At 37.0% G+C, this 12810-nt stretch overlaps 1 protein-coding gene across 1 annotated transcript; it reads left to right on the forward strand.

Moving 5' to 3' along the window:
* Nucleotides 1-2186: 2186 nt before the first annotated feature.
* Nucleotides 2187-11665, forward strand: CD180 (CD180 molecule). The gene is made up of 3 exons (XM_058169507.1): nt 2187-2294; nt 7753-7919; nt 9389-11665. Exons 1-3 carry the CDS (start codon nt 2205-2207, stop codon nt 11094-11096), a joined length of 1965 nt encoding a protein of 654 aa, XP_058025490.1. The 5' UTR covers nt 2187-2204; the 3' UTR covers nt 11097-11665.
* The last annotated feature ends 1145 nt before the right edge of the window (nt 11666-12810 follow it).

Raw genomic sequence — 12810 nt, forward strand, 5'->3', positions numbered from 1 at the left:
TATGTCGCTACAAGAGAGAATTAAAAACAACAAACCCTGAATTATGAAGCTTAAATCTCATCAAATAATCTGTGGAAGGCAAAGAACCTGAGATACCATATTTATGCAAAGATACCATGTTTTTTTGTCCATAGAAGAAAATAGATTAAGAAATATGTAAACATGCAGTCTTTAAACTGGAGACAGTTCAGGTAGAAACAAAACTATACAAGAAAAAGGAGACAGGGATTCATTCTGTCTGTAAGTTAAAAACAGTAACAAGTAAGCAGAAATTCCCTCATTTCTATATGGTTTGATGAATCCAATATAAACTTTCCATGTATCCAAATACTAATATCCACACTAATGATTAATTTTTCTTTTGTGATAAGCGGAGGATCCTAATGGCAGATTGAGAAGGAAAATGGTTTCCTTCTATCAGACATTCATGTCCCGAGCCTATAACTGGGTTTTCAGAACATGGTAACCCCCAATATGTTTGTCTGAAATGGCTTAGAATCTTATGGAAGTCAAACTATTTATTTCATGCAATAAGTATAATCCAGCTCGTCTGCAGCATCACACTATGTAGGGTGAATTCTGGAGATTGTTTAAATATTCAAGTAGACATGAGATGAACTCAGAAATTACTATTTGCTCAAGAATTCACACTCCCATCTCATCTATTAAAATGTCTGGCACCAAAATGGCACCAGAACCATATCCTCAAACAAATGTGTTATAGGTACCCAAAGAAGGGCAATAGGACATTTGCAATTCAACCTCTTCCCGTGGCAGAAAGACTAAACACATGGAAATGCACTAAATAAAGCTGTGCTATACAGAGTTGCTTTGAACCAGAGGTCTCCAGCCTTAACAACTTTAAGTCTTGTGGACTTCAACTCCCAGTGTTCCTCAGCCAGATTTGCTGGCTGAGGAACTCTGGGAGTTGAAGTCCACAAGTCTTAAAGTTTCCAAGATTGGAGACCTCTGCTTTAAACTACAGGTGTCAAACTCGATCCCATCATTTGACATCATACGACACATCATGACTTTTTTTTCTTTTGCAGAGCCGGGGGTGGGCATGGCCTGTGCATGATGCATCTGGCCTGTGGGCCGCTGGTTTGACTCTCTTGCAAGCTAAAAGTATCTTCCCTCCCTGCCTAATTACTCAGTATATAATCTGAAGATTGTAAAGTTTTCCTTACTTGTTGCTACTCTTAAATTGAATCTCTGACTCAAAATCTAAAAATGAAAGATTAAAATTACAACTGCCTGCTGGATGGTTCTTCTTTCTTTTAGGGAAGAAAGTAGAATTGTATAGATTTCAACTTCTTTAACAGACACCCTATGCACACAAATAACACAGCCCTTTACAAACCAGATGTAGTCTGGGACTTCATTTTTATACCCCAAACATTCTAATAATGGTGAAAGTATTTCCCTTAACTACGGTAATAGTAATAGTTAGTGAATTTGTCGCTTTTATTCTCTGGCACAATAATCATTATATCCTTTGTTCCCAAATACTGCTTGATATGTCTCTGGACTAGATAATTTGGACAAATATGAAAGATTTAAAGGGGGGGGGAGAAGTTTTAGAATAAATTATTAAGGGATTTATAACAGGAACCTATGCCTTTGTCTGCCAGCAAATCATATTTTATTCCATGGTATTCCATTCTATTCACTCATGTTTCCCAGTCTTTTGTTCACTGATCAGACTTAGTCCTCAATCACTTATTTGGATCCCTCTAATAAGTTATTGGGGGGGATCTCCAAAACCACCTAAACAATTGTATCCCTACCCAGTTCCTAGATACAAAAGGAGTGATAGTTTCAAAAAATAACATGCTCAGAGAACTGAGTTATTTAAGGGCACCCACTTTATACTTGAAATGTCATTCTACATAGAAGATTGGCTGCAAAATATAGCAAGTTTCTCACAAGGTCATGAAAGTTTCCAATAATTTATGGCAAAAAAATAATACAAGTATTTAAGGCGAGAAACCAAAAATGAAAAAAAGAGCAAGAGGAGGAACTGAAAAAAAAGCATGCTTCACAAAAATCCTTTGGGTGTTAAGAGGAAACAACATCTTTTTCAGGCGCTCTTTGGCCTCTCTTGAAGCATTAGATTCAAAATGCCTTTTCTGAACCCCACGCTAGAAAATTATTTTTCATCCGTCTTCCATTACAGGCGTGTGGAGAATCTAATCAAACCCTTAATGGTTTGCTGCACATATTGCTGGCTTCTGATGGGGCTTTTAGGTCTTAGCTATGAAGTCTCCAAACCCCTCAATCAGATGTGCACTGAGGTGAGTGATCACTTATTTGTCTTTCTATTGGGAGAAAAGTAGCTTCAAGAAAGAATCAATAATTAATTTGGGAGCAGTGAATACTTGCATGCTAACACTGGGTCATTGAAGGGCTGAAAGTCCTCTGGTGGGTGAAACAAAAAAAAAATACACAGATAAATGCAGTCCTTTAGGAGCACATTTGCTGTACAGAAAGCAAATTTGCTTCCCCCACCCCAAATCAGACTGACTTTGCACCCATTGTTACAGTTAGTTGTGATTCTATTTTATTAGTTTCATATTCAGAGTGATACTTGTTAGCTCTGAACATAGAATTATGTGCCTACTTAGAAGCAGATACCATTTTGAAATTCCCACATAGGCAATTCGAGGCAATAAACAAGCAAGCAAGCAAGCAGGTTGAGGTGGTCTATCTCTTCTTTATTTCTGGCCAAGAACCTGAAAACAAATAGGACCGATGGAGATTGGAGATGAGAGAAGATCTGTGTTTAAGACACCATGTGGAGTTTTCAGGCACTGTTTGGAATTGGCATGTGCAGGGAACATTTGCCAAATGCTGCTGGACTAAGAAGGGCTAGGACGAAACAGACCATTGGCACTTTTTATTTACGTGCATCAGGGGCTCTTGAACAGGTGCTTGGCTTTATAAGCAGTTTATATGCACCTCATTTCTGTACAACTAGACCTTGGGGTGTGATGCTTCTCATGGCACACTTACGCTCAGTAACACAGGCATTTTTTTACAGCTGTTACGGAAAAGGCTAGCGGCCTCAGATTCCCTCTGGCTTTTTGAGTTGATCAAGTGATTGCTATCTTGGTATGTGCCAAAAAAAAAAAAAACCACCACCAACCTAGGATGGAAAAAAAGAAAAAGACTTGGCACATGTATGAATGGTAGTAATGAAGTATCTTTCAGAAAGTTGTACATGCTTTAGTCCTCTCACAGTTTGATCTTTTATAATGGCTACTTCTTTGTCATAAAAGAATTCTACTATGTTATAAACCTCCAATCTGAATGTACAGACTTTAAAACACTGACAATTGATGGACGTTAAGGAACCAGTTGCAACATACAATCAAGTAGCAGCCCCAGGAAGGATCTTTGGTAGAGGATCAAACTAGATTATAATTCTGGGGCCATGTGAGGTGAAGGTCACTGGCTTCAAATAGGTGATCAAAGGGTCACCCTCTTTCATTTGCATAACTTAAGCAGGCAGACCTAAAACAACATTTTATGATAAAATTAATATAAACAGTCAAAATAATTAAAACAAACTCAAAACCCCAAACTTTAATTAACCATATAATACAGGGAAGATCAGGTCTATCCAGAATGGTATTTGGAAGAGCTTTGTCTTCAATATCTTCCTGAATGTACTTTGGAAAAGAGCCAGGCTAACCTCTAACCTCCTTTTACTTCCTCAAAAGTGGGGGTCTAAGAATAATTTTGGCTGCAGGAGTAAAGAGTAACATTTGAAGGACAATGACATGTATGTTTGATCAGCACCGAATCTATTACAAGAATTAGATCATCAGCCAAGCACTCTTTGTCTCTCTGTATTTTAAGAAAATATTGATATACAGAGATTGGTAACAGATTTATACATGTTAGACATTAAATAAAAAGAATAATTTATTTGTTTAAATGATATTACCATTTCCTACAACAAGGCTGAATTTACTCTCACATTGATGAACGTACCTTGATGAACGTATCTTTTCTTTTATGTACACTGAGAGCATATGCACCAAGACAAATTCCTTGTGTGTCCAATCACACTTGGCCAATAAAAAATTCTATTCTATTCTATTCTATTAGTCTACTAGAGAGTCCTATTTCCCTTACCATATTTTAATATTTTCTTTTTACTAGAGCAGAAAATATTTCCCGTAGTAGTTGAGTATCTGAAAATAACCCAAAAAGATTACAAATGAAACTTTGAATATAGATTATATGATCATACAAAGAACCTGTTTTTGAGGAGGTTTTATTCCTTTAGCTTCCCAGCAGGTATATTGCATTTTTCTTTTTCTATTTTAACTTGCACTGATATTTTGCTCTGAAGACAGGCAACTGACACCATGCACAAGGCGCTCAAAGCCTTTTTCTTTTTTTGCAGTTCCTCACTAACCAAACCAGGCAACTAGTCACTTAATGCAATTTCCCATCGACTTTCATCAGATTGGCGCTCACCCACGAAGAAAACTTCAAGTCAAAACCCCAGAAGAAATTGTAGATTGACAATCCTACTGCTCCTTCTTCAGTAATTCCAGAACACGTTACTAAACTCCTGGGTATACTCAGTTTATGCTAAACTACAATAGGGGAATATTCAAAAAGTACCAATTGTTCCCATAGGTCACAAGGATTCATTCTCCAGCTTTTCCCATCTTTAAAGTACCCTGAAACTTCTTTTTAATACCTTGAGTGCAATAGTTTTCCTGTACAAAAGCAAAGTATTCTTAGGGTTTTATTTGGGGAGTTTTCCTTTCTGAAAAGTTAGTCACAACAAGAGTTTGGTTGATGTGGGTTTTACAGCAGAAATATCTAAATGAAGTATTAGATGAGAAGATCTCTCTCTGTCCCCTATATAAACTCCTCTTTATAAAAAAAAATGTTATGGCACATCAATTTATAATAATCCATATCTGTATTGACTTTAATATTCCAGCAAATCAGTTTAATCTACTCCCAAATTAATAGCCTCAGTAATATAGTAATACAAATATTTTTCTACGTTGTTCTCAGATATATATAAAAAAATAAAAAAATAAATTTTAAAAAAAACCTCAACCAACCAAGCAAAGCAGGTGAAAAACTACATTGACATCCAGATAGGAAATGTTTAGAGTCGGTTTTATCATATTTATTTTCTAGGGTTTTTTTTTCTTACCTATGTGAATGAATGAATATGATATTACATTTCTCCAGATGTAATGAATATTACATTTCCTCAACAACTCAAAATAATAGCTTAGAACAGAGATGTCCAAACTTGGCCCCTTGAAGAGTAGTGGATTTCAACTCTCAGAATTCCCCAGCCAGCAACTTTTTTTTTTATTTATTTACATTTATATCCCGCCCTTCTCCGAAGACTCAGGGCGGCTTACAGTGTATAAGGCAATAGTCTCATTCTATTTGTATATTTACAAAGTCAACTTATTGCCCCCCCCCAACAATCTGGGTCCTCATTTTACCTACCTTATAAAGGATGGAAGGCTGAGTCAACCTCGGGCCGGGCTTGAACCTGCAGTAATTGCAGGCTGCTGTGTTCTAATAACAGGCTTCTAACAGCCTGAGCTATCCTGGCCCAGCTAATATTTATTTAATATTGCTCATATTTATAGCCCATGGGTTAGTGAATCTGCAACTTTCAGTAAGAGCAGATTCTTTGGGGCTGGTCTGGTCCCAACAAATGTATTTGCTGGAGAATTTGTGATTCCTTACATCACGGATCCCCAAACCTGGCAGCTTTAAGACTTGTGGACTTCAACTCCCAGAATTCTCCAGCCAGCTATGCTGGCTATGCTTCAAACTGCCAAGTTTGAAGACCTCTGCCTTACATTGTCATTTGCCATAGGATGCTTTTTCCAGGTGCCATCTAAAACAGTGCAGCAGTATTTGCTTGTAGTTGTTCTATAGCCAGGATGGCAAACCCATGGCACGCGTGCCCAAAGTGGCACACGAAGCCAGGTTGCCCGACACGCATGGCCTTGCCTGTTTGTCTTCTGGGTTTCTGGCATGCATGCATGCACAATAATCAGCTATCCTTTGCACATGCAGCAGTACAGAAAACCAGTGTGCGCATGTGCGCCAGCTAGCTGTTTGTCAGGTGCTCATGCGTGCCAGAACCATAGATTCAGCTTTCCTGGAGCATGATCCCTTCGCATGTGCAGCAATGCCGAAAATCGGCCTGTGTATGCACACCAGCCAGCTGGTTGTTGGGAACGCATCCACACTAGAACCCGGAAGTTTGACTTTTCCCGGAGCGCTGACGAGAGGTGCACATGCAACATTTCCACACAACCTTTTTGGCACTCAGTGCTGAAAAAGTTCACCATCACAGTTCTATAGTATCTTAGTATCTTAGATAAGGTATTTTGAACGGAAAGAAATTAAAACTGCTTTGTAGAAATAAAGATCTTTAGTTATGCGCTTTCTGTTCACTTTCTGATGATATTTCTAATTGTTCTCTTCCTGACAGGAAAATTACATCCTAGCTGAAGAAAATTGTGTTCTGTAATTATTGTATTTAGCAACATTTTCTCCAAGATTTTGAGAAATTCACAGTAGAATTGAATGCAGCATATTTTACTTACATATTTATTGTGCAACGTGGCAGTTATAATATTTTGAGAAATATTTTCAAGGTCATGCGCACATTGTATAACTATAACCATAATTTTTCAATCATTTATCATTTGTTGAACTGTCAACTTATTGTGAACCTTCTGCATTAAAAGTGAGTAGAAGGCCTTTATGTGCAATTACTATTTCACATTGAGCTCTTCATTGTACACGAGACACTATTAAAAAACCCTGTAAGCCACATGTCATAACAGCATATAATATCATGAACTTTCAATATCATTCATCTGACTGTTGTCCTATAATACTGATGATCTTTTTTTGTCTTTTTAAAAAATTGATCCATTATATGGCAGCAGCAACAGACAAATAGCATTAATATAAATTTAATAAACTGTCAATAACAGAGAAAAAGACCGTTAGCATTAGTTCTTAAAAGAAATGTTAAACAGAGGAACAAAATGTCGTTCTGTGACCCTTTTCATTCACTCCAAAAGGTGTTTAATTTGTGTTTAATTCATATAGGTAATGAAAGTTTACGTCAGATTCCTGGCAGCGTCATTTCTAATGATAGCTCTGGTTCGTCCCTGAAATAGTTAAAAAAAGAGTTAGGGTTAGGTTTCAGATTTGTTCTGGTGGCATGTTTAGCTACATGTTGGCATATTTACTTAAAATACAATGGTTTTATTAAAAACATAAAACTGGATAACATATAATACATTCAGATATATTGATAGTCCTCGATTTACAACCATTCATTAAATGACTTTCAAACTTACAGTGACACTGAAAAAAAGGTTTTTCACTCTGAAGACTATTGCAGCCTCTCCAAAGTCATGTTATCAAGCTATAGGTGCTTGGCAACCAGCTTGTATTTATGATGGTTGCAACATTCAGGGTCCTGAGATTGTCATTTGCAACTTTCATAGGAAGCTTCTGACAGGCAAAATCAATGAGGAAAGCCAGTTTCATTGAACAACTGCATGATTCACTTAATAACTGTAGTGATTTGCTTACAACCATGGCAAAAAGGTCATAAAACGGCGTATGACTCAGTTAACAACTGTCTTGCTTAGCAACTGAAAATCTGAGCTCAAGGACTACTTGTATTGATATACTGGTATCTAACCTGATATATAATTTTTACAGTTTCTTAGTAATAGAAGCTACAGTTGTGAAGGTTTAGGACTGACAGAGCTTCCAGAAGAACTGCCTTTCACGACTGAAGTTCTTGATTTCAGCTTCAACTTCCTACACCTCCTTCAGCAATCAACATTCAGCAGGCTGAAGGCCCTGGTGCACTTAGACTTAACAAGGTAGGTATGTCGTTGAATTTTTATATTGCCCAGTTGCAGAATGATCTGGGAAGTTTCACAAAGTTAAAACAAACAACACTGCATAAAAAGAACAACATGATGTCCTTCTACAGCAGGGGTCTCCAACCTTGGCAACTTTAAGCCTGGTGGACTTCAATAGAATAGAATAGAATTTTTTAATTGGCCAAGTGTGATTGGAAACACAAGGAATTTGTCTTGGTGCATATGCTCACAGTGTACATAAAGGAAAAGATACCTTCATCAAGGTACAACACTTACAACACTTAATGATAGTCATAGGGTACAAATTTAACACTTAATGATTCAACACTTAATGGTAGTCATAGGGTACAAATAAGCAATCAGGAAACAATCAATATAAATATAAATCATAAGGATACCAGCAACAAAGTTACAGTCATACAGTCATAAGTGGAACCAGATGGGTGATGGGAACAATAAGAAGATTAATAGTACAGATTTAGTAAATAGTTTGACAGTGTTGAGGGAATTAATTGTTTAGCAGAGTGATGGCGTTCGGGAAAAAACTGTTCTTGTGTCTAATTGTTCTGGTGTGCAGTGCTCTATAGCATCGTTTTGAGGGTAGGAGTTGAAAAAGTTTATGTCCAGGATTAAAGGGATCTGTAAACATTTTCACGGTCCTCCTCTTGATTCGTGCAGTATACAGGTCCACAATGGAAGGCAGGTTGGTAGCTGTGCTGGCTGGGGAATTCTGGGAGTTCAAGTCCACCAGGCTTAAAGTTGCCACGGTTGGAGACCCCTGTTCTACAGCACCCCCCATTTAAAGGCATTCATTTAAAAGCTCAACCAAAACCTAGAAAAACTGGTTTTAAAGGATTTTCTGAGAGCGGACAAAGCGGAGGGCATGTGAACGTCTTTTTTTATGCTCTCAGGTTTTCTCATATATTCCTGCTGTGGATGAAGTTCTAAATGTCTCAGTAAGAGCTGCAATAATCTTCAACAATTAGATTTCTAGAAAACATGAAAACCTGCAGCTGTTTGATAATAAAGGCATTGGCTCTGTATGTGTACATTTATGTACACTTGTCAACATGGCAGCTTTTATTTCTTGTAATATTTGATATTAGCTTTAAAATGTTACCAGAGATTGTCCTGTACTTTCATATAGAAATTTTATTTTCTACAGTGTTTTTCAAGAAAATAAATTTCAATAAATTTTAATCAGAGTTTGCAAGTTTGTAACACTCTTTCTGAACCTGTAATTGATAGGTATTTGCCTTGTTTAAACAGACATATCATGATGTGCTTTGATAACCGTCTAAAATCTGTCAGTGTTGATTGGGTCTCTAAATTGATTTTTAAAATGATATGCTTCATTTTACTACCTAGTTACCTAATGACCTGCTGAAACAAAATTAGGGCATCTATTTCAATTCTATCCACAGTTGTGCTTTGTTTTAATACCAGATTTTGTTTTGTTTTAAAAGGTGTCAGATTAACTGGGTATATGAAGGCACTTTCGAAAGCAATATTTTCCTGGAGATCATTATCTTTACTGGAAATAATCTTCTCTTTCTGGCCTCAACAGCATTTACGGGTCCTCAGTGTCTGAAGCATCTTGATCTAACCCAAACAGGGATCACTAAATTAGCATTTATTCCAATGCAGGACCTACACAACATAGAAACACTGTTACTAGGAAGCAACCATATCCAAACATTGGAGCTGCTATCGGATTTTCCAACTAGAAAGCTCAAACACTTGGATTTACAGATGAACAATATACAAACAATATCAACTAGAGACATAGAGGCATTAAAACAAGCTAACAATCTAACTCTCAATCTTAGGGACAACAAGATTATGCACATAGAGCCCAAGGCTTTTGGTTCATTTTCTTTCTACAGGTTGGACTTTGGCAGTTGTAATAATATTTCAGTGATCTTGGATGGATTGCAAGGTGTCAGCACTGCTATCCTCTGGCTCGGCACTTTTTTGGGTGTAGACAGCCTTCCCATTCAAGAGAGCACATTGCAAGGCATATGCAACATCTCTGTAGACTATCTCACTCTACAGTATCATTCTTTCCTAGAACCTTCTGACGACACTTTCCAATGTTTGTCCAAACTGAAAAGTTTGGATTTGACCCACACCTCTCTTTCTGAACTACGGAGCCTTCCTCAGATGAATTTGCTGAAAGAATTAAATCTCAATTGGAATGAGTTTTTGAATCTCTGCGACATCGACTTTTCTGCTTTCCCTTCTCTTACCCATCTCTATATCCAGCAGAATTATTACCCCATGAACTTGAGTTTTGGATGTTTGGAATCCTTGTCAAAGCTTCAACACCTTGATTTGAGTGGGAGTCACATAGAAAGCCTAGACTGCTGTAACAACCAACTACATGGTCTCATTGGCTTGCAACACCTCAATTTAAGCCACAATTGCAAACTTTCATTCCACAATGCAGCCTTTAATGAATGTTCTAACTTGAAAGTTCTTGATCTCTCTTTTACATGTATTATCATCAATAATTCTCAAAGCCCATTCCACAATCTACATTCTTTGCAGATCCTGAACCTTTCTTTCTCTCATATTGATACAAGCAAGCAGAATATTTTGCAGGGTCTAAGCAGCCTTATTGCCTTAAATATGAATGGAAATACCTTTAAATCTGGCACCATTTTCAATGACAACTTTCTTCAGAAAGCACCCAATCTAGAGGTGTTAACTTTAGCTTCTTGCCAATTGATGGTTATAGAAGCTAAAGCATTTTCTGCCCTCAGCAAGTTAAAATATGTGGATCTGAACCATAACAATCTTACTGCATTCTGTTCAGATGTATTTTCCAACCTCAGGAACATTTATCTCAATTTTGCCAATAATAGGATCCATATTATCCCACATGATTTGTTGACTGGACTATCTGGCCAGAGTATAATCAATTTAAGTTATAATCCACTGGAATGCACCTGTTCTAATATTGGATTATTAACTTGGTACAAGCAGAACATAGATAAAATTGAAGATTCTGAACAGACCTTATGCGCTGAGCCCAAATCACTAGCAGGGACTAAGCTTTTCTCTATAAATCTGTCCTGTGGATATAGCGCTGCACAAATAGCATTGATTACTCTTGTTGTGATAATAATAATTGTAGTGACCTTCATTTTGATCATGTATGCTTTAAAGTAAAAATGTTTGCAGGTAGAAGCTTATGAGAGAAAGTAAGTATGCAGGAATTTTAAAAAATGTATATTTCTTAATAGAAAGGTATTTTTTTAACTTCAGTGGGTGTTTCCTTTTCTTTTTATATCAATATTGCATCAATTAATTCTGACAACATAGATCTTAGGAGAAACTGATTGCAAAGGAGGGAAATCAGTGTATGTTGTTTAGTATTGTATTTTCCAGCTGTTGTATTTCTAATTTCATTCTCTCAATGTGTTAGGGATAACAGAATACCCCAGGCCCTCATTGTTGTGGCAGATAGGTGAAGAACATATTAATGTAATGTTCTTGAAAACAGGAGAGAACTCAACTTTCTAATTGGTTTAATTATGTAAAAATATGAAGATTGCATGCCCTTAGTTGTCTCTGAGGGCAAAAGAAGAAAGGGACATGAATGAGGTGGCTGAATGGAGTCACTGAAGCAGTAGGCGTGAGCTTAAATGGACTCCAGAGGATGGTAGAGGACAGGAAGGCCTGGAGGAACATTGTCCATGGGGGTCAGACACAATTTCGCAACTAACAAGAAGTTGTTTCTGAAACCTTTTTTTTTACACATTAGAACAGTGAAATCAAACCTATGACATGCATGTAAGAGGTGACACACTATGACATTTTTGGTGACATACCAATGTGCACCATCACCCAACAAAAACTATTCTAGCACACTCGGTCTTCACACAATTTTTTGAGGCTATGGAGGCTATGCTCTTGCACAGACCCTGGACCCTCCCAAAATTAGTTTGTTTTACTCATAGTTCCTTTTTGTAATTGTTTGACATTTTTTAATATAAAATACACAGCACCATACATGATTGGACTGTATTTTTAAAAACAAATATGTAAAGAATCATTTCTCTTTTGTTCGGGGATGGGGATGGCGGTGACATGCCAGCAGTGTCAGGTTAATTATTTTTCCATATTTTTGACATGCCAAGCCCCAATGATTTGCCTTCACTGTATTAGAATATAGAAAAATTATTCTTTTTCCCCAAATCTGTAAAGGTTTTAATACCAATATGCTAAATACCAGAATATACACTTTTTTCCCCATTGGTGGTTTTATAAGATTTGTTTCTTCTTCTAAGTGAATATGAAGTATACCTTATACCTTCTATTACATTTCACAAAATGTAAACATAATGTTTTACCTGTAATGCTAAAGCATAGTTTAGCTTCAATAACTAAGCCTACAGCTCTGTCCTTTTTTGCACTCTATCTTTTAGAACAGTGGTTCCCAACCACTGGGATTGGCAGTGATGGTGGGGGCGGATGGTTTTGCATGTGTGCCCACGGTTTACACAGATGGAGCTTCACACACTCGTCAGCCGCTTGCGCAGCCCAGTTCCCAACAGACCACAGCCCTGGAAATGGGGACCCCTGTTCTAGAATAACTCTAAGGATATTGATCATGATGGTTTTTCTTTTCCTTTTATTATGATTTGCTAATCTGTGTGAATTTAAACATTAGAGAAGCATATAGTTAAGAGGTCCTGATCTTGGCTCATTTCTGTAGATTATAATAACATTTTTTTGCTGATAAAAAATGAGAGACTATAACTGAAAATCAAAATGTTTTATTATCAAAATTCATGGACATAGCTCAAAAATGTTTGACTAATATATGCAGGCCTACTGATGATCCATGGTGATGCAGTGGTTAGAATGCAGTATTGCAGGC

This window comes from Ahaetulla prasina, chromosome 2 (genome assembly GCF_028640845.1).
Source record: "Ahaetulla prasina isolate Xishuangbanna chromosome 2, ASM2864084v1, whole genome shotgun sequence".
In the NCBI taxonomy this organism is placed as follows: Eukaryota; Metazoa; Chordata; class Lepidosauria; order Squamata; family Colubridae; genus Ahaetulla; species Ahaetulla prasina.